General features: G+C 49.7%; 1 protein-coding gene across 2 annotated transcripts in view; it reads left to right on the top strand.

Moving 5' to 3' along the window:
- Nucleotides 1-25172, top strand: part of MFAP3L (microfibril associated protein 3 like) — a 40515-nt gene that overhangs the window by 3308 nt on the left and 12035 nt on the right. For both annotated transcript variants that reach the window (XM_057548101.1, XM_057548100.1), the window contains exon 2: nt 16494-16918. In XM_057548101.1, the coding sequence (XP_057404084.1) occupies nt 16627-16918 (292 nt within the window). In that variant the 5' untranslated portion in view covers nt 16494-16626. The remainder of the gene's footprint in view (nt 1-16493; nt 16919-25172) is intronic.

Genomic DNA, 25172 nt, shown 5'->3' with positions numbered 1-25172 from the left:
AGGAGGACACTTGACAACACTTTGTGATCTATGGCAAATCACTTTAAAGTCAGAAACAGCCTTAGATGCAAATGGTTGATTTTAAGTTTGCAGGAAGACCTCCCTGGAATCCTTAAAGGATTAAGGGGCTTGGTTGATTATGTGATAAGAACCAGTTAAGAGCTGTCAGAACTAGTTTCTAAGTTATACTCAGAAGTCCTGTGTGTTTACTGGTCTTGCCTCTGGCTGAGGCCTTTACTCATTAAAATATTCATTTTTCTTCCCCACAGTCTTTTATAGTTAGGCCCCTAAGGCTGCAAAAATGAGTAAGACACTGATTCACCGTCTAGTCAGAGAGACAGGCTTGAGCACAAATAAACTGGAGTACAAAGTCAGTGCTGCCAGAGACGTGTCTTGGGTTGGAAGGCGAGGGGCCTCGTGAAAATATTGACATTTCTGTAGGATCTTAAGGAATGCCTAAGGAATTGGATAGGAGTCTTCTACCAAGGAAGTCCAGGCAGACAGACCACCATGATGGTAGTTAGGGTAATGCCCCCCCAACCCAAGATGTCCACTTCGGGACTGTGCCAATGTGGTTAAATGGAGGATCTGGAGGTGGAGAGATTATTCTGGATTATCCAGTGGGCCCCATGTAATCGCACGAGGGAAGCAGAGGTCAGTGTCAGATGCATGTGAGGAAGACTGGCTGGCCATTGCTAGCCTTGAAGATGAAGGGGCCAAGGAACAGGGGCAGCCTCTGGAAGCTGGTAAAGGCCAGGACACAGATTGCCGCCCCCCGAGCTTCCAGAAGGAGCACAGGCCTGCCACCTCCTTGATTAGCCCATCCTGACCCATGTGGAACTTTTCACCCGCAGAACTGAAAGATAACAAATGTGTGTATAAGTCAATAAACGACTTGGTGCCTTAGAAAGGAGCCATAGAAAGGTCATCCAACCATATACAAAGAAAGATTTGGTGTGATGGAATCGGGGGCCGGGGCAAAGGAGTTTGGATCTCATCCTATTATAGATAAATGATGGGAAATCAACTGAGGATTTTTAAACAGGAGCATGTGATGGACAAACCGCTGCCAGTTTTATCTTCCTGAAGAAGCAGTATACAGCTAAACCCCAGGTTTCACAGGGCAGTTCGACAAAGGGTGTGTAACTAGAGGTGGTCAGTGGCAGATGGGAATCTGGAACCAGCGTGTCATATAATTCAGTTCTCTCCATTGATCTGAAATGACATTAGTATGCATGTGTGGAATTAAGAGCTTAAGAAGACTTGTGTTCACAACTAGTAATGCAGGAAGGATGTAGGAAGTAAGGCAGAAGGGTGAGTCACATTTGGACTACTTTGTTTCTGTTCATTGCCCTCTTAACAGAGGGCAGCTGCTCTGCTGAATACACACCCGTGCAGACCAGATGTGGGCAGGGACCTGCGGGAAAGCCAGGTTTAACATAGTTACCTTGAGAACGAAGCCACGTCACCTGGGCCAACTCTGACCAGTTGGTAGGAGCTGCTTGCCATGTCGTGGGCTTGTACAGGCTTGGCTGGGAAATTCCGACAACCCGTCAGCAGTGTTTGCTGTGGGCACCATATTTGCTGGGGGATGGGCAACAGCTACACTACCAGATGCCCTAACCTATGGGTTTAAATGTAAGAAATTCAGTCATTCTCTCCAAACATATTATTCAGTCTCTTTTACGTACAAGGGCTTAATAGCGTATAAAAATGTATGGTCTGGTTGAATTGACATCTCTGTGTGTCTGGAAAACCTCATCTGAAGAAATCTTCTACCTTAGTGTTGCAGGAGTGGCTCCAAGTTGAAACCAAACTGTATGTAGAAAAGTTAGTAAGAGAGACCAGATTTTTCAGACAACATGGTGCAGGAAGCCCTGCGTTGGCAAAATCCGATCCTGGGAACAATAGCAAGACTTGATGAAAACTTATCTTAATGAAAATGAAACTGTGGATCTATATTGTTTAGCTTCCGTTTGCATAACTTTGTAAGATTTTTACCGATACTTCCTTATATAGTAATGCAATAATTATTGTTTTCCACTGTACAGGACAAGCTCAGTGTAAACCGTTCTATCTATCTTGAATCTCCTCTCCCTTGGGCTCTGGGATACAGGCCCCTCGTTCTCTGAGGGTCTGTCCTCCCTGGGTTCTAACCTTAGTCCTCTCATTATGTGGCCCACTGTGTTCCTTCTGGGTGATTTATTTTTCCTCATGACTGCATCAGTCACCCACACGCCGATGTCCCCAAATCTGTACCTTCAGATAAGCCTCTCTCATTCATTCACTGATTCATTCAGCAAATATTGATAACCTGAGAGCCTATAACCTAGTGGAGGGATGGATGTGCACAAAGACGATTACCGTGAAAATATGAAGTTCTGGGTGAAGGTTCGTGAGAAAAGGAGTGTCTGGGGCTACCTGGGCAGTCCTGGTTGGCTTTGAACTTGAAGGCTGAGTAGGGGTTTGCCAGATGTGTGACGATATGGAAGGAAGCACGGTGCAGAGGTGCCAAGGGAGCTCCAGGGATGAGGTTACAGAGGCAGGCGGGAGTCAGAGCATGAAGGATCACGTGTGTCCTGCCATGGACTTCAGTTGTACGCTGGTGGCGGGATGAGGACCTGGAATACGTCTGAATCAGATCTCTCAGAGTCAGCCCACTTCAGCAGCCACGTGGTGTGTGGATTGCAGGCAGGCGGGACTCGAGGCAGGTCAGCCAGGACGGGGTCCATCAGAGTGATGTTAGTCAGAGGGGATGAGGAGCACTTAAACCAGGGACAGACCTGGACGTGGCAGCCATGTGGGCAGGGAGGGAAAGCAGGCATCGTAACGCCCACGTAGTTGGAGCATCTGTCAGGTGTGTGACGACACCTTCTGGAGGGATTGCGGACAGAGAGACTGACTCTACCTCAGGTGCTTAACCAGGGGGACCAGAGGCTGGAGGAGCAGGAAAGCCCGCTGGCGCGGGCCTGGTGCTTGGGGCTGTAGACGGAACTGCATTGCCGCAGGGCACAGACTTTGTGAGACAGGCGTGGGAGAAAGAAAGAAGGGATTAATTCCCCGGTGGTTGTCCAGCTTCTGGACAGAAGCCTCTGGGGCTTGCCAATGAGACTGAGAGGAAGTCGGTGTGGGTGGACTTCCTAGTTCTGGATTTAGAAGGTAACTCTTTTAGAAGCTGGGTGAAGTTGACTTTGTCATCAGTGGGAAAGAAGAAGCTTGCTGAGCAGATATTTAGATATCATCCCAACCTTTTCCTTCCATTGAGGATTTGAGTTGGCTGAGGGCTCGAGGAAGAGTGGAAGGGAAGAGATTGCTCCTTAAAAAACAAAAATCAGTGGATGGGAGTAGTTACCCATTGACAGCGCTGGAGGTGGCAGGCTGGATTCATTAAGGCAGTAGGTCTCCTAGACAAGACGGAATGTGCCTGTTCCCACGTCTGTACCTTTCTGTACCCTCTTGAAACTAGCGAGAGCTCTGGGATACTGGTGGCAGTGGGGACCATCCCAAGTTGGCCAGCTAACCCCTTTCTCCCCTGCAAAGGGGTAGGTAGGTGTACAGCCACTGTGCTTTCTTAAAGGTGCAGAGCCCACTTTCTCTGGTCCTCGGCAGGAGAAGGAATTGGAGTGAAGACTGACTGCGTTAGTGTTTGGCTCCCACCCAGTTCTTCCTCCTGGGTCTTCACACCCCGGGATGGCCGTGGGGTGGCTTAAACTTCCAGCAGCCGTGCAGCCTGCTTGCTTCTCAGATGCGGTTGTTAGTTTCATTTTGTAGATTTCTGCTGCGATGCTGAAGCCGCAGCTGGGCTGGGCTGTTACTGGATGTGCTGGAGGGAAGGGTTTTGTCCTTCAGGGTTTGGACAGCCCTAGATGACTTGGTCTCTGGGCGAGTCTAGGTCTTGTTGGACTCCCCAAAGGTAACGTGGCTTTCTCCATTTTAAAACACTTCTGAGGAACTTGAAATTAATTTCCAGAAAATACCTGAGTATTACCAGTCCTTTACCTTACTGGGGGCTGGGCATTTCCCCCTGTACATCTGACCCCAGGACCTATAGTGGACTTGATTCCCTCCTGCCTTTGTAGGGCATCCATCCCTTCCTCCAGATTTTGGCTGTCTCCCCTTCTTCTTTCACTGGGGGAATGGATCTCCGTCCCAAAGTCCTCTTTATCATTGCTCCTAAGAAGCCCTGGAGGCCCTCTTATTAAGTAGAACTTCTGGAGGCATGCCCTGATGTACCAGCATGCTTGAGACGAGCGCAGACAGCAGATCCACTGCATGGGTCCTGCTGAGACACACTGTAACGAAGACTTTTGTTTTTTTTGTTTTTTGTTTTTAATTAATTAATTAATTTATTTATTTATTTATTTATTTATTTATGCTGTGTTGGGTCTTCGTTTCTGTGCGAGGGCTTTCTCTAGTTGCGGCGAGCGGGGGCCACTCTTCATCACGGTGCGCGGGCCTCTCACTATCGCGGCCTCTCTTGTTGCGGAGCACAGGCTCCAGACGCGCAGGCTCAGTAATTGTGGCTCACGGGCCTAGTTGCTTCGCGGCATGTGGGATCTTCCCAGACCAGGGCTCGAACCCGTGTCCCCTGCATTAGCAGGCAGATTCTCAACCACTGCGCCACCAGGGAAGCCCCAAGATTTTTGTTTTTAATTGGGAGGCCGTGCTTATTTCCACCCCTACTTGCTAAACTAAGCCGTTAACTCCTGCTGGGGAAACTGTCCTGTCTCCTTTACTCACCCTTCAAGGCTTGGCCAATCCCAGTGAAGATTCTTTGACCTTTCCAGCTGGCCCTCCTCTGAATTTCTGTGGTATGTACCCAGTAGTGCTTAATTATGTATCATTTTGTATACAGGTATCACCAAGATTGTAAGCACCTTTAGGGTAAAGACCTGGTCTTAAAAGTTTTTTTAAGCCCCACAGCAATTGGAACCGAAGTGATAATAGTGGTCTCTTAAATACTTGGAGTTCCGCTTAATTGGGATGACTGAGTCCTGATTGTTTTTATTACTCAGCTGAATCTGCCCCACTGAGAAATTCTTGAGCATACCCAGAGTGTGCTCAGCCTAGCAAGGCCTTCTCCCGTCAGAGCTGAGAGAAAAGCAAAGCTTCCTTCAGAGATTCTGCATGGAAACCACTGAATCCACATTTTCAACTTTCTTCTGGTGTTTCTGTTAAGATAATTTTCCATAGTGCCACAGTGAAACCCACTTAACTTTGGGGGAGGATTGACCTTAGGATATATGCATTGAACTCAGCTAGAAGATTATTCCGGTCCAACTGAATTTTGAAGAGTATTGCTCTATGCACAAAATTTTAAAATAATAATAATTCTTTAAATAATACATAATCACAATATTTTTAAATTATCATTTTAAAATAACAGTTATGACAGTTTGGATGTTAGTGGCATTTAGCCAGTTTGCCGGGGCTGTGGTGTCCACTCCCAGGTCACCGTGGGCAGGTGACAGGAGCCCTGGGGTGATGTGGTCCTGGAGGGGCTTCCATGCCCAGGTTGGCGGCTTGGCCTCTGACTCTTCAGCTGTCATTGTAGACAGATCTACGTGGTCCTTCCCCACGTCATAGGCTCGTGGCAAGGCGAGGCTGGGTGACATCCTCGGGTGTGTCTTGTAAACCATAAATGCTAGGTGAGTATAAGGGATGTTGTCTTCTTGCTGTTAATAAGAATGAAATCAAGCAGAGTGTGAATTCAGGATCTCTTCTGATCTGTTTCTCCTGACATCCAGTTCTCAGAGAGAGTCTAGTAAGAACACTCGTGTGATTCGGAAACACGTTGGTCATATGATTACACTTTGTGAAAATGGGCTGGTAAAGGAGGGAGAAAGAAAAGAATTTTAACTACTCTCTGCAGTTACTGAGCATATTTTCTCAAATAGATGAGATTTTATCCTGATGAAAGAAGAAACCCTGGGTGATCCAGTTCCTCTGCAGTGACTCTGAATGGCCTTAATCAGACACCGGCAAGACAAGGAATGAGGGATGGTTTTGACGCTGTGAAATATAAATTCCATTTCAGCAGTCATAGGAATGTACATTTCAGGTGTAGAAGAGAGTCCCGTAAACGTCGCTCACCTCGCAGGCCCGAGTCCTCCGACGGCGGATCCCGGGGCCCCCATGGTCCCCGCCCAGGTCCTGGGCCTCTGCTCCCAGGTCCACGTGGGAGCACCTACCTCTCCTGCAAGGAAAGGATGTGCTGTGAAGACTGAGCTCTGGGGAAACCTTGGTTTATGTTTTAAAGTTAGATTTGTGGTAAAGAATGGACACAGTTACCTAGAATTCCTAAGAAATGGGTGGAATTTGGAGGAAAGCAGGGCCAATGTGGATGCGCAGTGAGTTAGTCAGCTGTTTAAAGGAAAGGACCCAGAGCGGTTTAAGCTCACCCAGTGGGTAGCCAGGTGCTTGCCCGGAGGGGGGCGGCAACCCACGTGACCACGAACCGCCCTCGGCAGGGACAGAAGCCCAGCCCCCGGGGAGAGGGAGGGGGGAGCACACGACTCCCATCACACAGCGGGGAGGGTGCTGACGAGGTGACATCTGAGAGTCAGAACGGGGGTGTGCAGGAGCCTTGCCGGCATCCCAGGGGCTCGGACCAGAGGAAGGAATGGCGCGGGCGGCTTCCCGCGAGCCTGGCGTCTCCCGGGGTTAGCGGAGCGCAAGTGGCTGGCGGGGAGCGAGAGGGGCAGAAAGGTCAGAAATTGAGTCTGGGAGGCAGCCAGTGAGCAGATATGGTAGTGGCCATGGGAAGGCCCTCTGGCTTTGTTTTTTTCTTTTTATAAATTTATTTATTTGTTTATTTTTGGCTGCGTTGGGTCTTTGTTGCTGCGCGCAGGCTTTCTCTAGTTGCGGCGAGCGGAGGCTACTCTTCATCGTGGTGCGCGGGCTTCTCATTGCGGTGGCTTCTCTTGTGGAGCCCGGGCTCTAGGCGCGCGGGCTTCAGTAGTTGTGACGCACGGGCTCAGTAGTTGTGGCTGGCGGGCTCTAGAGCGCAGGCTCAGTAGTTGTGGCGCACGGGCTTAGTTGCTCCATGGCATGTGGGATCTTCCCGGACCAGAGCTCCAACCCGTGTCCCCTGCATTGGCAGGCGGATTCTTAACCACTGCGCCACCCGGGAAGTCCCGGCCCTCCGGCTTTTACCCTTCAGTGAGGAGCCCTGGGAAGTGTGCATTGTGCTAACTAAAGAGTGTTCCTGGTGTGTTTTCCTTGAGGCCTCCCCATGCACAGGCTGCTACCCGACATTTACGAAAGTACGTAACGAACGCCTGGTGCCCAGGATGGCAGCAGGTATCTGAGCACCAACCACACCTTTCTGTGGTTCACATAGAATTTGTAGAGAGTTTGTCCGGTCACAGCGTCGCCAGGATAACAGTGATACCCCCAGGTGGCAAGAGCAGTTGCAGGGCCTCTCTGTCGGGCATTAGCAAGCGAAGTGGAGCTGGCAGGGCCCGGGCAGGGGCCAACTCCGTGGTGGGCCTTGGTCTGAAGAGGGGGCGGTCAGTGGTGCGGCCACGGCACCCGGGTCCTCACCGCCGTCCACGCGAGCAGCGAGGCTCCGTGGTGGCGCTGAGCTCGCCGGGGGTGGGGCCGAGGGAGAGCCCTGCCCTTGCCGCGCGGGAGGAGGGTCCCTCCCCGCAGCCCCCAGCCACCCCATCCCGCCTGCGCGTACAGGCGCCGCTAGGGACCTGAGCTGCTTCCGCTCTGTGTTGAGGTGAGGCATCTGGAGGGTGTGGATGGAGGTCTAAAGGCTTCGGGAGCTCGCGCCCTGTTGTACAGGATGGAGAGGACACTCAGGAAGGTGCATCCCTGGCAAAGGACAAGTCCCCACGTGCTGTGTGGTACCCAGGCCACTTCCTGGCCATCCACCGAGTCCCGGACGGCTGGCAAGCTGGTGCTCTGCCCTGACTGTTCCCTGCGGGGGGACCTTGGTCTGGACACAGACACTTCCCTGTTCCCTCCCTCCACAGCTCAGCTACACCCCTGCTCGTTGTGGTCACAGGATGGTGGATTCGGAGGAGAAATAATCAGTCATCCCTTAGGGATGGCTTCTCTGGAAAAGGGCCCCCCTCAGTCCACACAATGCCTCACCCTTGGCGGTTGGGAGGTGGTCTGTGTACAGGCAGATGGGGTTGAGAAAGGGGCTTTCACTGCCACGGCCTTAAGTGTTTATGGCGTGTGCCAGAATCTGCGAGAAAATCTAAACTCGCCATCGCTTCGGGCCTAAACATCATATTTAGGAAGCAGGTTAAGAATATTGGTCTCTGATTTTGGCAGTCGGCCGGGAGGGCGAATTGCCCCTCTGTCCGGGCAGAACGCTGGCCTTGCGGGCAGGCAGCCGGGGGTCAGCGTGTCCATCAAACATCACCCCAAGACGTCGAATCCTCTGGCCACTTTTCCAGGCTGGCCTGTTGATGCGTCCAGGCTCCCATATGCCCACCAGCTCCTGTCTGGCTTCACTCTGGACAGAGGAGCTTATGCATGAACTACATCAAGAGCGCCTCGGGAAACGGGCTTGCAATGAAATTAAAACAAGAAGAATTGAAGGTTGGCTGAAGTTGTGCTGTAGGTTAGCCAGTAAGAGAAATTAACTGCACTAGGATGAAAATAGGTATCTCCCTATATGCACGTTCCAAAGAGTAGGGAGGATGTTTGGAAAGGACCCAGTTTTTTTAAGTGGTGGTGGGAGATGCTGGACAAAATATCTAGTGGTAGAGACAGGCAGAGAAAGACAAGCAGCTCCAGGTGATTCTGGACCAGCGTTAGGTCCCGTATAGGATCTGATCATCAGCGTTTCAAAGGGAAGAGAAGAGAAAAATGCCAACACAACATCCTCACCTTTTTTCTTTTTTTTAACATCTTTATTGGAGTATAATTGCTTTACAATAGTGTGTTAGTTTCTGCTTTATCACAAAGTGAATCCGTTATACATATACATATGTTCCCATATCTCTTCCCTCTTGCATCTTGCTCCCTCCCACCCTCCCTATCCCACTCCTCTAGGTGGTCACAAAGCACCGAGCTGATCTCCCTGTGCTATGCAGTTGCTTCCCACTAGCTAGCTATTTTACGTTTGGTAGTGTATATATGTCCATGCCACTCTCTCACTTTGTCACAGCTTACCCTTCCCCCTCCCCATATCCTCAAGTCCATTCTCTAGTAGGTCTGTGTCTTTATTCCCGTCTTACCACTAGGTTCTTCATGACCTCTTTTTTTTTCCCTTAGATTCCATATATATGTGTTAGCATACTGTATTTGTTTTTCTTTTTCTGACTTACTTCACTCTGTATGACAGACTCTAACTCCATCCACCTCACTACAAATAACTCCGTTTCTTTTTATGGCTGAGTAATATTCCATTGTATATCTGTGCCACATCTTCTTTATCCGTTCATCTGATGATGGACACTTAGGTTGCTTCCATGTCCTGGCTATTGTAAATAGAGCTGCAATGAACATTTTGGTACATGACTCTTTTTGAATTATGGTTCTCTCAGGGTATACGCCCAGTAGTGGTGTGGAGAAAAGGGAACACTCTTGCACTGTTGGTGGGAATGTAAATTGATACAGCCACTATGGAGAACAGTACGGAGAACAGTAAAAAACTAAAAATAGAACTTCCATATGACCCAGCAATCCCACTACTGGGCATCGTCACCTTTTATCTGCGTCGTGATGTGTTTCAGGAACAGGTTTGGTAGCACAAAGGCACCATCCACCAGTGTATGTGTCCCATCTGTATTCAGTTCCCAGGTTTGGCTTATTCCCTGGACCGTCAGATTCCTGAGGAAGTATCTCTCCGATCAATTAAGAATTTGCATTAATTGGGCCCAAAAGTGTTTTAGCCTATTCATTTAGAATGACAATTAGAAGATGCTAAATACACGCTAAAACATCAATAAGCCCTTCTAAAAGATACGCTTGTGATTAGAATAGTCCTCTGTGACTGTCTCAACTGCTAGAACAATGAAAAATCGCCTTTATGGAGCCGAGAGGTTTTCATGTGATATCAGGCCTGACACGGGCGTGACGTTTTATCCTGGTTTGAAGCCAATAAATTGTGTGACCCTAGGCAGTTGCTTACCTGCTGTGGTCTCCGTTTCTCATCTTGTGTAAAAAAAAAAAAACGCCTCTGAGAAGAGACACCCAGGTTCTTCCAGATCTACTGCTCTTGTTCTTTGAACAAACCCATGCGATGGGACCATTTGTATCTCACCTGACGATAGTCATTGTCTGCAGAGGGAAGCCTTTAATACTCTTCTTTTTCTCTTTCTCCTTTTCTAACCATTATATTTATGAGAGCTTTATTTTATGTGATTCTTACTTTTAACCAAAAAAAACGTACCCTGTGGAAAAAATGTGATGAAGATCCAAGAAGGGTTTCTTCATACGATGCACCCATAAAAAATAACATATTACATAGATGGCATTTCTGGGCCTGTCATTCATTGTTAGGTTTGAAAAACAGTGATTTAAAACAGATCCGTTTTTGAAAAGTAGGTGCCTTTTGTGTATCAGAAAAATAGAGGCCTGAACATCAGTGTAGTTGATAAAGTAGGAATGAGGCCTTTTGTTCTAGCTCCTTCTGAATTGTTCAGTGAGCTTGCCAGCCTTGTCTGGGGGTCACTCCCCCTGTTACCTGTGGGCGCGCCCCATCCTTGGTGTTACAGGGCCCCCCCCCTTGTTATCCAGGCACTCTGCCTTTCCAGCCCCCCGTCTTGCGCACGTCACCAGTGATGCCTAATGCATACCTTTCCCCGAGTGTGTTGGGTCCTCTCTAATCACCGTTTCCTCTTATAGGGTCAGCTTCTGGCCCCTGGCCCCCTTGGTGAACCCCTTTGTAATTAAACCGCAGGGTCACTTCTTGTAAGCAAGTTCTTCCTGGACCCTCTACCACTTGGGTCTCGTGTCCTGTACCATGTGGATCCTTGACCCCTCTCTGATGGGGCAGTTGCCAGACTGCCCTGTAATTATTGATTTACTTTGTCCTCCTCCTCGACTCTTGGGTGACAGGGGTAAGGACCGTGTCTTCCCTGTGTGCTCCACACCCCGGCACTGTGCCTCGCACGGGGAATCTTCTCAGTTAAAGTGTAGTGATCTGGAGTGATGCTGGGTGCTTCTGAAAGTCACCTAAACAGGGTGCTCTTCATCCTTTCATGCAACGATCACCATCTGAGTCAGGAGTTACCTTTGTGAGGTTAGAGACATCGGGAATCCCTGCACAGACGGATTCTAGGACACATGTCGGGAAGAAAGAAGGATCACATGAACCTCTTTCTGTAGCGTGACTTTGGACATTGAGATAGAACTTAGCTGATTTAGAGCTTAAATGATGTGATGCTGGGCTGCAGTCACCGTGGCAGGAACGTGCTTGTTCCACAGAGCTCTTCATCTTTGACTTTGGATTCCCATAGCCCATGTTCAGACATCACCTTAACTACCTAAAAACTCAAGTTAGGGGAGAAAGAATGGGCTGGTAGAATTTTGTCATTTTTCTTTAAAATTGCAAAAGAAAATCTTTTTAAATTTTATTTATTTATTTATTTATTTATTTATTTTTGGCTGTGTTGGGTCTTCGTTTCTGTGCGAGGGCTTTCTCTAGTTGCGGCAAGCGGGGGCCACTCTTCACCGCGGTGCACGGGCCACTCACTATCGCGGCCTCTCGTTGCGGAGCACAGGCTCCAGACGCGCAGGCTCAGTAGTTGTGGCTCACGGGCCTAGTTGCTCCGCGGCATGTGAGATCTTCCCAGATCAGGGCTCGAACCCGTGTCCCCTGCATTGGCAGGCAGATTCTCAACCACTGCGCCACCAGGGAAGCCCAGAAAATCTTTTTTAAACCATGTTTGTAAAACAGGTTAGCATAGGTATTTTTCATTGATTATGACACATGGGAAAGGAAGTTGCAGAAAGATATCTGTAACTAGGGTGGCCGCAGCTGGCTACCGGTTTTGAACGTTAGCACCTACAATGTAATGAGCACGTCAGGCCTTGTCCATTCCACCGGAAGTTGAGATTTCCCACCTCGCCTGATGAGTAGGGACCTATCAACATTGTGTCCTATCTAAAAGGTGGCCTCTGTGCCCGTCACATCGTTTATGCACAAATGAAAAATGGTGATAACTCTTCGTATATTTTTGTGACAAAACCCCGTTCTGTGAAGTATAAAATTATTCATCACAGTTGATGGGGAAATGCCAGCATGAACACTGCCAAGAAAAAACAATCCTGTACATTCATGTAGTTCAAAACACCCTGAAACAAGAGACCCTTTTCCTTCCAACTCCAGAAATTCATGGTCAATAGTCATGTTTTATTATAGGTGCAGAGATAGCAAATAAGCCTCCACAAAGCATTTTATTAAAATGCTTTTAGATAAGATGCAATTGATGGAAAGTAAGAAAGGGGTCACGTTAAAGAAAGGACATTTGATATTTGCTAAGCATTTTCTCTTTTGTTTCATTCATTAAAAAAAAAGAAAGTCAAGTATTCTGTGAACGTTTTCCCAAAGGCCCTAAGCAAACATGTGAACCTTAACAATTTGTCCATTGTGTCTGTCTCTAAGCCCCGGTTTGGGAATCTGTGGCCTTCGTTGTTGTATTTTGAAGGACTGCGTTTTAAGCTGCCGGATTACAGTCCTCGTGGTTAATTCTACAGTGGCTGAAATGTCTTTCCCAGCGTGACAGTGTTATCAACTGAACTTGTCACGATGCTGTCTGCAGAGTCCGACAGGCTGAACAAAGTATGTTTGTGGAACGTTTCCCCAGCATCCAGAGGGATGCGATGTCTTTGTGTTCTTCTGGTACCTCCCTCCTCTTGAGCAGGTGCCGGTGGGTCCCACCCCGGTGTGGCCACAGGGCAGGTGTGGAGGGAAGCAGGACCATGGGCGGCCGAGATGGAGGGAACTCTGCAGAGCTGCACCGAGTTCCTGCCCCCCACGCGTTCTCCTTGTTCCTCGGAACTGAGAAAAGGCAAGGGCCTGGGTGGGAGGCGTGTCAGGAGGCTGGCACAAGCTGCATCTGCCCCGGGACGATTAGGACTGGGATGGGTGAGCGGTGGGACTCCTGGAGGTGGGGAGGGGAGCTGGGGTGGGCCTGGATGCTGCAGGGGAGGCCAGCGGCAAACAGCCACTCCCAGTGTCACCCGCCAGCCACCCCCAGTCTCCCAGCACCTGCACAGCACATTGAATTTACCTGTCTCTCTCCACAGGGGATTGTAAGCGGACACGGCCTATGGCTTGTTGAGTTCGTAGCGCTCCCAACGTCCCCTGCCGCCCCCAAGCCCCTGGCGGTGTGCCCAACACATGATAAATACTTTTTTGAAAATCTAAACTGAAAGGGCATGGCATGAGATACGGTGAATTCTTACCAAAACCTGTTAATTTCGTTAGTGCGCATTTTCAGAAATGAGTGCTTTCTTTTCAAAAATGAGTGTTCACAGAGAGTTGTAGAGTACAAACGCTTGGCTTCCCAACAGCGCATAGGTGACGCACTCTGTTTTCGAAGCGCCTCAGTGACTTTTCAGACAGGAAGGGAGGGGAGGGATGAGTCAGCGTGCCTGCAGCAGAGGGGAGCCTCTCCCCCTACCTGGTCAGGCCTCCTAGCGAGCTCGAGCCGTTGCAGAGCGGTCGCCGTGTGCCCAGCCCAGAGCACCCACTGACATGATTAAAAGAGGACAGAACAGCCGTCTCCCCTTCCCTTTGTCTGTCCTGGCTGGCGCAGTGTGTTGGGAAGTACAAACCATGTGGCCAGCCTTTGTTTGAAAGCAGCTCTGATTTACGCACCTTAAAACCCATTGTGATCTCCCATTTGCTGCATTCTCTCTAGTTGTGGGAAAAAAGGTCACAGTGTGTTTACTGCACATATTTATGAGAAACTGTCTCCCTCGCCGACTTGTTTCTGATCCTCCCTGAGGTCCTTGGTCAGCGTCTGCCCTGGCCTCGTGCCAGGCAGGGAGTGTCCCCAGGCGCTCGCTGCCCGTGGCGCTCATGCTTCTCAGACCTGAGTCCCACCAAAAGACCCAGCGCCAGAAACCATTTGTCATGACTTCTGGTGGTGGGATGGTAGTCATAATGTCTTCAACAAAACCAAAAACAAGGTGTGATAACAACCTGAAAGAAGAATGAACTCGAGAAGCGTAATTTCAGTAAAGGATGCTTTATATGCTGCATTAGTAACTTTTATTTTTCAAGCTGAGCAATGCATGCTTGATGTATATTTGATCATGAATCCTTGTAACAGTCCTTACTCGGTAAGGCCTGGGCCGGAAACACCCAGGCCATCAGGGTGGTTGGATCCGGGTGGGGCCCCAGTCGCTCTCAAACCTGAGGCCATGCTCTTAAGCGTTCTGTACGGAGCCGGTCAGCTTTCCTAATAAAAGGAAACCACAAGATGAGCCCAAGTATACAAAACCATTGACAGAGTCACGGCAGGGTGTCTGTCACGCTCCTCGGCCCTACGATTCCTACTGGGAAGTCGCGTGTGGGCCGCCCTGGGCAGGAAGGCACCCGGCCCCGTGGGGTGTGTGTGTGGAAGGCTGTAGCTCTAAGAAAACGCGTGTCTTTCCCACTGAAGAAATCTATGGTCCGAGGCTGCTTTACCACCCCTGGTACCTCTCCAGTGTTACCGTCCACACGATTGGAGTGATAATTTCTGCTTTCTGCTTTTGCAGACAGATTCATTCGTTCAGCAATCCGTTGGGCATGTAAAGTGTCAGGGACAATTTCAGACTCTGTAGATACCAAGAAAGATGAGGCAGACAGTACGGTCAGGCTGACACGGGCCTCGGGGCAGGCATTGGCGCTAGTCGAACAGAAGGAAGAGTTTAGAAATAGACCCATTGTGTTTGAGACACAATCCACTGAGAAAGGATGGTCTTTTCTACAGGTGGTGCAGAAAGGGCTGGATGTCCGTGTGGGGAAGAAATGAACCTCGGTCCCTCCCTCACGCCGTAAACAAAAGTAACTGGAATGGGTCCATGGCAAAACTAAAACTGGGAAGGGACACAAGGGAACTTTTGGTCTTGATGGAAACATTCTATGTATTGTTTATTGTGGTGGTTTTGTGAGTGTATAAATCTGTCAAAGCCTATTAAAATGCATACGTAAAATGGGCACTTTTTTAATTTGTAAATTATGCCACAGTAAAGTTGATCTTAAAAAAGACAAATCATATCCTGTCCCTCCCCTGCTTAACATTTTTCAGTGAACGTCAGCTAAAATTCAGATTCCTTACTCTGTCCTCCAAAGCCCTAGGTGACCTGGGCCCATCTCGTAGCGCCCCGTTTGCTTTGGTTGTTGGCTCTTCCTGGAATGCTCTTCTCTGGGGTCTAGGCATGCTTGATTCCCAAAGAGCCCTCAGCTCCGGGGCCACCTCCTCAGTGAAGTTCTCCTGGATTGCCAGCTGTCACGGAGGGCCTGGCTGGGGCTGGCGACCGTCCCCTTATTTTTGCGGTCACGTCATGGGTGTAGGATGCCCTCCCAGTCCTGCTCCGGCCTCCGGGGAGTGGGAGCTGGAACGACAAGCGATGGGTGGATCGCGGCTGGGCGCTGGCAGAGGGATTGTGGCGGGAGGGTGAGGGCTGAGGGTGCGGGGGGCGCAGTCCGTGTGCCCAGGTGCAGGCGGGGGCAGAAAGGAAGCGAGCCAGCTGGGTGGGAGGGAGGACCTGAGGAGAGTAGGATGGCCAGGAAACCCAGTGAGGGGACTGAGAAGGTGGGGTGCAGGGAAAGACGGGTATTGAGAACTTCAGAATGACCTGGAACTCCAGAATTCAGAATTTGGAGAGAAGAAGGGTCCTGGGTGTGGCCGTGTGATTAGTGGACGAAATGGAGGGTAGAGGTGTAGGTGAAGGTTAGATCCTTGGGTGAAGAAGTGCAGCTACCTGTCATGTCACCCCCTGCATCCAGGGAGGCAGGTGAAGATGGAAAGCAAGGCATTCAGTGAGTGATGAGGGCGGGTGGTGAGGGTCCCCCAGAAGCTCCAGGAGCCGGGGCAGTTGCCTGAAAGGGGAAGGGGGTGTCCTGGTGGGGGTAAGGGGGACACCGCACTGGTTCGAGGGGGCCCTTGCGATGTGGCAGAGCCCAGGTGCACACTGCAGGAGCTGGAATTCATTTCAGCCAGCAGAGAGAAGTTAGTTAGGAGGACCCAGGTGCACCACCGGGGTCCACGACGGGGACAGGTGAGGGATGGGAGGAGGCCTCGAGGTGCGGGATGAAAGAAGCAGGGGTCAGCTTTTGAGCCCCATGAAGTCGTGTGGTACAAAGTTAACGTGTTCTTGCTAAGAGTCATATGTTTCAGTAGCAAAAATAACAGACGTGTATCATCACGATTTCCATGAATATTTGGAACATCTTCTGAATTTGTGTGCTATTTAAAAATTACACAGATGTGTACTTTAGCAGGGTTTCTAACATTTTATAAATAATCCTTTAAAAGTATGGGTGCTAACATTTACATGTTTTTTTTGTTCGTGTTTTTTCTTTACAGAGGTTCTTAATCCAGAGCCAACTCCATGGACCCAGGCCGGGTTTGGCCCTTGGCCTGCCGTGAGCAGGGTGTTGTCTGCTAGAAGACTCCCCTGGCCGACCGGCTCTGTTGCCTTACAGAGCAAGCGAAGAAGATGGACGGAGTGGCGCGCCCTCTGCCTGGGTGCTTTCTGCCTTCTGTGCCCTTGTTAATCCTAGTGTCCACTCTGGCGACTGCTACGAGTGTGGCCAACAGCACTTTAAATGGCACTGACATGGTCGTGGGCTCAGTGCCCGTGGTCATTGCCAGAACCGACCATATCATCGTCAAGGAAGGGAACAGTGCCTTGATCAACTGTAGTGTTTATGGCCTCCCTGAGCCCCAGCTCAAGTGGTATAACTCCGTGGGCAAGCTGCTGCATGAGGACACCGAGAACCGAGGGGCAGGTAGGCTGTCCAGTTGTGTCCCGTGGCAGAAAATACGGGGAGGGCCTTGGGGGCCGGCGCCCTCAATGTCCGTTGTTCTTATGCAGATCATTTCAGCATCTCCTTTTGTCTTGTTTTTCTAAGGCAAGAGAGAGCTATCCAAGAAGTGAATATCCTTAAGGATTCAAAGCAGTAATGAATTCATTCTTTCACTCTTGACTCAGAAGACAAAACGCAAGCAGCTCCTCCCCTCTAATGAAAGTATTACAGTAACGAAAGTATTGTATGTGTGTTTGAGTCTTTTAAAAGGCCTCTTGGAACGTTGCAGTATAACGCGTACAGAATATTGTAGGGGTGGATGTAAAGTGGATTTTCCTTAAGCATATGTTCTGTCTGTACGGGAGTTTTCATTTGTTTCAAGGATCGTAGCAGTTGTCTGTCGTTAAAGGTCAGTTTAGCTCGTGGGCTGTGGGTTTAAAGGCCGCGTCTTTTGAGAGCGGTCTCTGTGCAGCTTCTCACCAGCAGCCAGAGGTCATGTGTGCTCCCGGGGACCTGGCTGAAGTTTCTAGACTGTTGGCCAGGGGGGGAGAAATAACCCGTGGCATAGGGGGAGTGCTTGGCTTCTCATGAATGAGTTTCTGGCCAAAAGGGTGCAAATCCCCTTCCCACGTACCAGCTCACGTCAGGAAGGACTGAGGCCGGAGGGGGCACCGTGGGTCCTCAGGAGTCTACATGCTTCCTATCTCAGGTGTGAGAACCAAGCCTGACTGATTGACCTGAAGGCCCGGGAGGTACTTTCTGAGCATCTCCGGTGATGACCTGGCGGGTGGGGGTGAGGGTGAAAGGACCACGGATCTGACTTAGCAGCTGCTCCGTTTCTGCCACCCTTTCCCTCGTGTACCTCCCAGCCCACAGCCCTGTAACCCCTAGAAGAGTCTCTGCCCCAGGAAGGCCTGCATTGCTAATCTCTTTTCCTCATTTTATCTTAATCGCTCTGAAAAAGAACAGAGGCTGGGACTTCCCTGGCGGTCCAGCGATTAAGACTTCACCTTCCAATGCAGGGGGTGCGGGTTCGATCCCTGGTTGGGGAGCTAAGATCCCGTATCCTGTGGGGCCAAAAAGTAAAAACACAGAGCAGAAGCAACATTGTAACAAGTTCAATAAAGACTTTAAAAATGGTCCACATCAAAAAAATCTTAAAAAAAAAAAGACCAGAGGCTAACACTCTGTCTCCTTAGGTGCCAGGTGATGGGGTGTCTGACAAGTCCAGGCTTCTCCCAGTCGTGCCCCGACATTCACTGCCTGTACTGCCCCTTACACGGCCGTTCAAGGTCAGGCAGCGTCCTGCAGCTTCTCCCCTCTAGTGAAAGTATCATGGTCACGAAAACACCATGTGTGTGTTTGCATGCTTCACCTGGTAGAGGGGAACTCCCTCCCCACCACGTAAAACGATGGGACCGCAGAACTTTCCCATTGGAAGGGACCCTGGAGACAGTGCAGTCCGAACCCCTCTTTTACGGGACTTTTCCCCGGTCCTGTGGTCATTAAGTGGCTGTGTCCGGACCTTCCATGCTGACAGTGGGCAGATGGGACGGCACGGCCCCTTCCTCCTGCTGCAGGTCAGGAGGAAGTGACGTCACCTGTGCAGGGGCGGTAACCATGGCAATGTGTGCACACGCAGGTCCCTGGACCCCACGGGGTCTTTCTGCTGGGCTGGGCCTCGGGGAGGATTCTCGGGGGACCAGGGACTCCAGACCGAGCCTGCGGCTCCCATGGGCCCAGAGCAGAGGTGGTCCCGGGTGTAAAGAGCCAGGGTGGGGCTCTGAGCCCTGTATCCGGGAGAGGAGGGAAGCGTGGGAACAGAGTGGGGCTGGGGCCTGGACCTCAGCCGTGGCTTTGTGAGGGCTGCCTTGGAGTCGTAGTGGCCCCGCCAGGGAGATTGTGCGAAGTCTTGACGGTGTGGGTCCAGTCTTGGCAAGTGGTCCCTGTATGTCGTTTCTCTCATTGGGAGGCTGGTGGAGCCGGGGTCCCCTGAGCTCACTTCTCTTCCATCCACGGGCGCCGGGGGAGGAAGGAGTGGCCACCAGTGCCTCGGAGACAGAGCCTGGGCGCAAGGCGGGGCATCAAAACCCTCTGGTCGTGTTTGTAGCCGGTGGCCGTGCCGAGAAATCAGTTGGCTGTTCTAAAACCTCGGAAGGAAGACACACTGTGGAGTTTTTAAAAGAACTCGTGATCCTGGCAGTTGATGTTCCAGCTCAGCTTTGGTAGTTACCGTGCATAGTAACAGTCATTTCAGGACACAAGTAACACGGGGCAACATTCGGAACAACCAGGCAAGACAGAGGAAACGGCAGAACATTTATCCTCATCGTAAAATACGCGCGTGGTGGTGCCCCTCGAGGACCCATGGTCTCTAAGTCTCCATTTCTGACAGGAAGGTGTCCACGTGCTAACCCGGATGTAGATTTCAGTTTCTGGGCTGATTGGCTAGGGGTTTAAATGCAGCAGTGTTAATAACTCAACACGGAGGTGATGGATACAGCATGGAAAATGGTGCTTCTACCCTGGAATGTTACCTGTGTACACGGTAGACCACTGCTGAAACCAAACAAAATGAGTGTAATTCCCATGAGCAACCACTCGCGTTGACTAAGCCCTTGTACCACGTTGCACACCTTGTTTCTGGTCCTTCCAGTGAGTGTGAGGGTTTGGTGGCCTTGGTGCTCACGCATCCAGATGAGAAGCAGGTGCGTGGTGCCCGCCGTGCCCACCAGCACCGCCTCATCCTCCAGGTGTTGGCAGGCGAGGGGTGGTGAGAGCCTCTGACCAGACGGAGTGGATGAGAGGCTGGATGGTCCCTGCACCAGCCCCGTCACCATCACAGAGAAGCAGGGTTAGGACCCCGCCATGACCTGCGTGCGAGGCGTGCACACACCCAGGTGTGTCCAGAGCCGTCTGGCGAGTTGCCCACCACGTGTGCTTTGCGGTTCCAGGAGGAGTTCCGTTTCTGGTGGGTGCTGAGAAAGTGAGACGGCTGTTCCTGGCGCCTAGCCCCGCGGGTCCTAGAAGGGACGGCTATTTCCTGTCGCCGGCAGGAGCGGCGGCTGCTTCGCTTTGTGTCCCTCGTGTTGTCACTTCATTCCCACAGGTCAGGAGAGGCTAATGTGTGAGCTGTTTCTGGAGGAAGACTTTTTTTTTGGAGTTCACCAAAGGACACGTTCGGGGTGGTCCACCAACCATGTTACAGAAATAACCCACAAGTCCAATAACACAAGGAACCACAAATGGCCACAAAATGTCCTGTTTTCAATTTTCCTTTTGCAAGAGGTAACTAGGAGTATATAGGTGCCAGAAAGTGGTTCCCTGTTATTTCAGGTACCAATTATCCAGTGTGTTTTTGCTGTAGCTTCATACTCTGACTTTAAACCATTGAAATGCACATTGGCACCTTTATCAGATGAATAAATAAGAAGCATTTCAAGAAAGTCAGCTTTACAGAAATAGAGACCCAGATGTAGAGGGCAAACTTATGGTTACCAAGGGGGGAGGGGAGGGGAGGATGAATTGGGAGATTGGAATGGACATATACACACTACTATGTATAAAATAGATAACTAATGAAAATCTACTGTTTAGCACAGGGAACTCTACTCAGTGCTCTGTGGTGACCTAAATGGGAAGGAAATCTAAAAAAGGGGATGTATGTATACGTATAGCTGATTCACTTTCCTGTACAGCAGAAACTAACACAACATTGTAAAGCAACTAGACTCCAATAAAAATTTAAAAAAAAAAAAAAAAAGTCAGCTTTGGAAAAGGCATAGGCCTTTGTAAACATGCCTGGTTCGTTAGCGATTAACTTGGAAATTCTTCCTTCAGGTGAGGTTTTAGACTTTCCTGTGGATTTGTTTTCCATTCCCCTGTAGCATTCTGCCACCAAAAATAACTAAGAATTATCTCTGAAAATAAACATGCACAGCGTAAGTAAGCTGAGCTGAACTGTACAAAGTTCACAGTTGTCTCACAGCTACTTGACCTTTGTGGAATTCATTGTTATAAATTTTGCTTTAGTTTACACGGCTCTTGTGTTTTTATCCTCTGCTTTGCAAATGTTTTTAGTAGCCCGTGAGATGCTTTCAACTCCTTCTGCAAGGGGGCCTCAACAAACTGTGCCAGCCACGTCTTGAGGCCTGAGTGTATCACCCCCTGCAACATATCCAGGAGGGGGTCAGCGCCCACAGCACTAAATTTACATCATCCTTTGCCTCTCAGATGAAGCGTGGAGTAGTGCATTAACCTATGGAAGTGTTATACTGAATTTCTCTTAAATATGTTACATATTTGAGATTTAAAAAATCAACTCCTCAAAAGGCGTTAGACAAAATTTATGTAACTATAAATATATTACTGCAAATTCAGCAGAACAGCACAATGGCATCTCTTTGAGCAAGTTCCTCAACTTTTCGGAGCCAGTTTTCCTATCTGTAAAGCAGAGATAATCCTATTTTACCGCCAGGCAGGGCTGTGCAATTTGTGTCATGTATGAAATGTCAGTCCAGTACGTGGAACTTGGTGTCAAGCCATCAGTAAACGGCAGCTGCCACCGTCATCGGTCACATCACCGGTGTCCTGTGCTGTCACAGTCAAGATCCCAAGTGCGTCTGTCTCTGCTTCGTAGTACGGTGTGTTTTGTAAAGAAAGGAAATAGTTTTCTGGGCAATTTCTTATTCGCTCTCTCAAGTTCTCAACCTTTTAAAAAAACATTCAGTAAAGACCAAAAACATTTATATCCCTTAAGTGTTGTTTAGAAGCTCGAGTTAACGCTGTGACGGATGTGATGGCGAGAGTGGCTCTCCCCCCTCCACCAGCAACATCCCCTCCCTGACACATCCCCCCTCCGCGTGCAAGGGGCCCGCTGCCCTCCAACGCGCCCAGGCCTCGGAGCAGTGAGTGTGGATGTTACGGAGTATATTACGCACAGGATGAGCTTTCCCTTTGCCTAACCCACTGGTTCTCTCACCCAGAGGACACCGGCCAAGTCTGGAGGTGTTTTTGGTTGTCATAGCCGGGGCAGGAGGGGAAGGACCGGGGAGATGTGCTGCTGGCATCTGGAGGGTGGAAGCCAGGGATGCTCTCAATATCCTGCAATGCACAGACAGCCCCCTACAAAGAATTATCTGATGCAAAATGCCGGCCCAAGAGAAGAAACCCTGGTTTCAACTGAAGAAGCGTCCTCAGCCAGCTAAAGAATCATTCCAAAGTCGGTTAAGTCACTTGTGTGAACCCATAATGTATTTTTCCATAAAAGTGGTACTTCGGTTCATTTTCCAAATTGAGTCACGTCGAGGGCCAGCCTGGTGATGAACCACCATTTATAGTGGGTTTTTTTAATGAGTTTTGCTGCCCCTTTGGGGTGTGAGCCCAGACTGCTTTAGTCTTAGCACTGGGAAGACCCTTCCCCATCCCTCTCAGATGAGGATGTGAGGGCTGAGATGCTATTTCCATCCACCCAGGGCAGCGTGCTCTTAGAAGACCACCTATGCCCACTCTCAGAAGAGACTCTTGCCAGCCTGCATGGAGTGACGTGCTTGGCACTTTTTTAAAAATGGGGATTATCAGGCTGAATGAGCCGGAGGGTCATATGTTTCCTTTGCCAGGAAATGAAAAGACGGGTTCTCTTCAGATATTATTTATGCCTTGAAGCAAAGCACAACTGCAGGCTGTGAACAGCCCGCCCTCCCCCCAGCCTTCCTGAGCTGAGAGCTGAGCTAATCCCTGATGATCCCAGGCCACCTCTGTCCCACATGACGTAGGAAGCAGCTTGGTAGAGCTGCCCCAGGACCATCCGAAGAGCCCGCTTGGGAGGCTGGGGGTGGTGTCGCAGGAGCCCTTGCAGCTTGCAGTGTTTCTAACCTGGGTCTCTGCAGTGGCTTCGGGGAGCTATCGTCTCCTGCAGAAGCCCCATAACAGGTGCAGCCATGCGGAGCTCCATTTGTTCTCAATTCTGTTTTGTAAAAAGGCTTGGGTCCTTTCCTCTCAATAGCTTCTATTTCACATGTTGGAAAATAGACCCCGTGCTTATAGACACATGCGCATGTTTCGTTCTTATTTGAAGAGTGTGGATTCAGTGCGGTGTCATTCAAGTGAGTGTTGCACTTCCTTTCTGTTTGCATAAACGTTATTGGAACTCTCACCACCTGAAAAGTTTTAAGTTGGTTTCGGGAAAACAACCTCCTTGTTTTAGCAGACTGAACTCCCCTCCTTGAAAAGTTTAAGGCCTCCGTGTCTAAATGGCATTGTGAACAGAGGCTTAATGTTCTCATACCACCTATCGGGAATGTAGACGAACCACACATCAGCTTGTTGACACTTTCACGGAAAGACGTCTCCAAGGAAAAAGAGAAATCCTTTTCTTCTAATAAATAATTTGAGGGAAATTCTAAGAGCTTTTCATTGGGGCGTGGTGTTAATTTTTAATGCTGAGCGATCCTCAGGACTGCTGGAAAGATTGGGGATTTCGGCAGAGATGGGTTTGGAGGGAAGTTGTAGTTACAGCATCCTTGTGGGTGTGCTGTCACCTTTCTCGTGATGCTTCGGTTCCGGGAGGAAGGAGTTGGTGCTGCTGTTTCTGTCCAGCGGTCATTTGGTCGGAAGGTGTTGGCACCAGTGTTCGTCCTGATCTGTCATGTCAAGTCACAGTAACCCATGTGCCGTGGCCTTTCTTGGTGGCACGGGTTTTAACTGTCGCCATGCGATGCCGCTGACCTGCTTCTCTAGTTGCTGGATGGTCCCCTGACCCAGTTCTGTCGACATGACCTCGTGCCGCCCTCAGTGACTCCCCTCCACGTGCCTGGGCCCCGCAGTGACACAGCGATATGAGGTCAGCCGCCTTCCTGGCCTGTGACCCCGGTGACGGCTTCGCCCAGAGGATGTAGGCCATGAGGAAGGCTCTAGAACTGTGTCCCTGGGGAGAAAGATGCTGACAAGGAGATTTTTTTCACTACCTTGATTTCCTTACACTCATTAATATTTTCCCAGTCAATCTAGGCCTGCCTGATTTGAAGCGTTTCAAGAGTTCTAGAAGTGGGTCACAGGCTCCATTCATCTTGCACTTCGGTCGATGCCAAAACCCAGCCTTGCAATCTGCCTTCCCATCCTCCCAGCAACACACTATATAATCAGGGCCCCCCTTCCTCTGGCGCTCTGCAAGGTGGAAAAGTCATCTGTTTTTAAAAATTACTTCAATCTCTTTAAATTTAATTATGATTTAACCACGAGTGATTTTGTGCACTTAGACACTACCTGCATTCCTTTTTTCTGTGACTTCTCCGTCCGTCTCCTTTCCCATTTTTTTTTCCTTTTGGGTTCTTTGTCTTGATTTATAGGAGTTCTTTATGTTTCGTAGTTATTAAGCCTTTGTCTGTCAAATATTCCAGAATTTTCTCCCACTCTTTCATTTGCTCTCAACTTTAGTGTAACAGATGTTACAGTGTAAAACTTTTAATTTGGGAGAAATCCTATCCATCAGGGTTCTCTGTTAGAGTTTCTGGGATTCTTTTTTTTTTTTTTTTTTTTTAATTTATTTATGGCTGTGTTGGGTCTTCGTTTCTGTGCGAGGGCTTTCTCAAGTTGTGGCAAGCGGGGGCCACTCTTCATCGCGGTGCGCAGGCCTCACTATCGTGACCCCTCTCGTTGCGGAGCACGGGCTCCAGACGTGCAAGCTCAGTAATTGTGGCTCACGGGCCTAGTTGCTCCGCGGCATGTGGGATCCTCCCAGACCAGGGCTCGAACCCGTGTTCCCTGCATTAGCAGGCAGATTCTCAACCACTGCGCCACCAGGGAAGCCCCTGGGATTCTTGAAATGTTGAAAAAAGCTTTCCGGTCCCAAGGTTAGAAAAATGTTTTCATATCTTTTATTAACTTTATACTTTTCATTTTATGTTTAGAGTACTTGGAATTTATTTTTAGGTATCACATAAACTAGGAATTTAACTTCATTTTCTTTCAGATGAGTAGTCAGTTATCCCAGTATTCTTCCCCCCGACTGGAAATGACCTTTTCCTTCATTTAAAATTCCCACGCTTGCCGGCGTCTTCGTCTGGACTTGGGGGTTTCCTCTGCTGGTTGAACCAGGGGTCAGAGCAGGGGGTGTGCAGGTGGTGCATCCCCCCTTGGTGTGCGCGACGTCTGTGAGCTGCAGCAGTGCACCCGGGCGCCCCTCCTTTGCTCACCGGCCCTGCTGCCCCCTCTGGCCTTGGAAGTGCTTCCTCTTCCT

Source organism: Balaenoptera acutorostrata, chromosome 6, assembly GCF_949987535.1.
Source record: "Balaenoptera acutorostrata chromosome 6, mBalAcu1.1, whole genome shotgun sequence".
Taxonomy (NCBI): Eukaryota; Metazoa; Chordata; class Mammalia; order Artiodactyla; family Balaenopteridae; genus Balaenoptera; species Balaenoptera acutorostrata.
The sequence above is the reverse complement of the archived record's forward strand: the minus strand, read 5'-3'. Positions and strand labels throughout refer to the sequence as shown.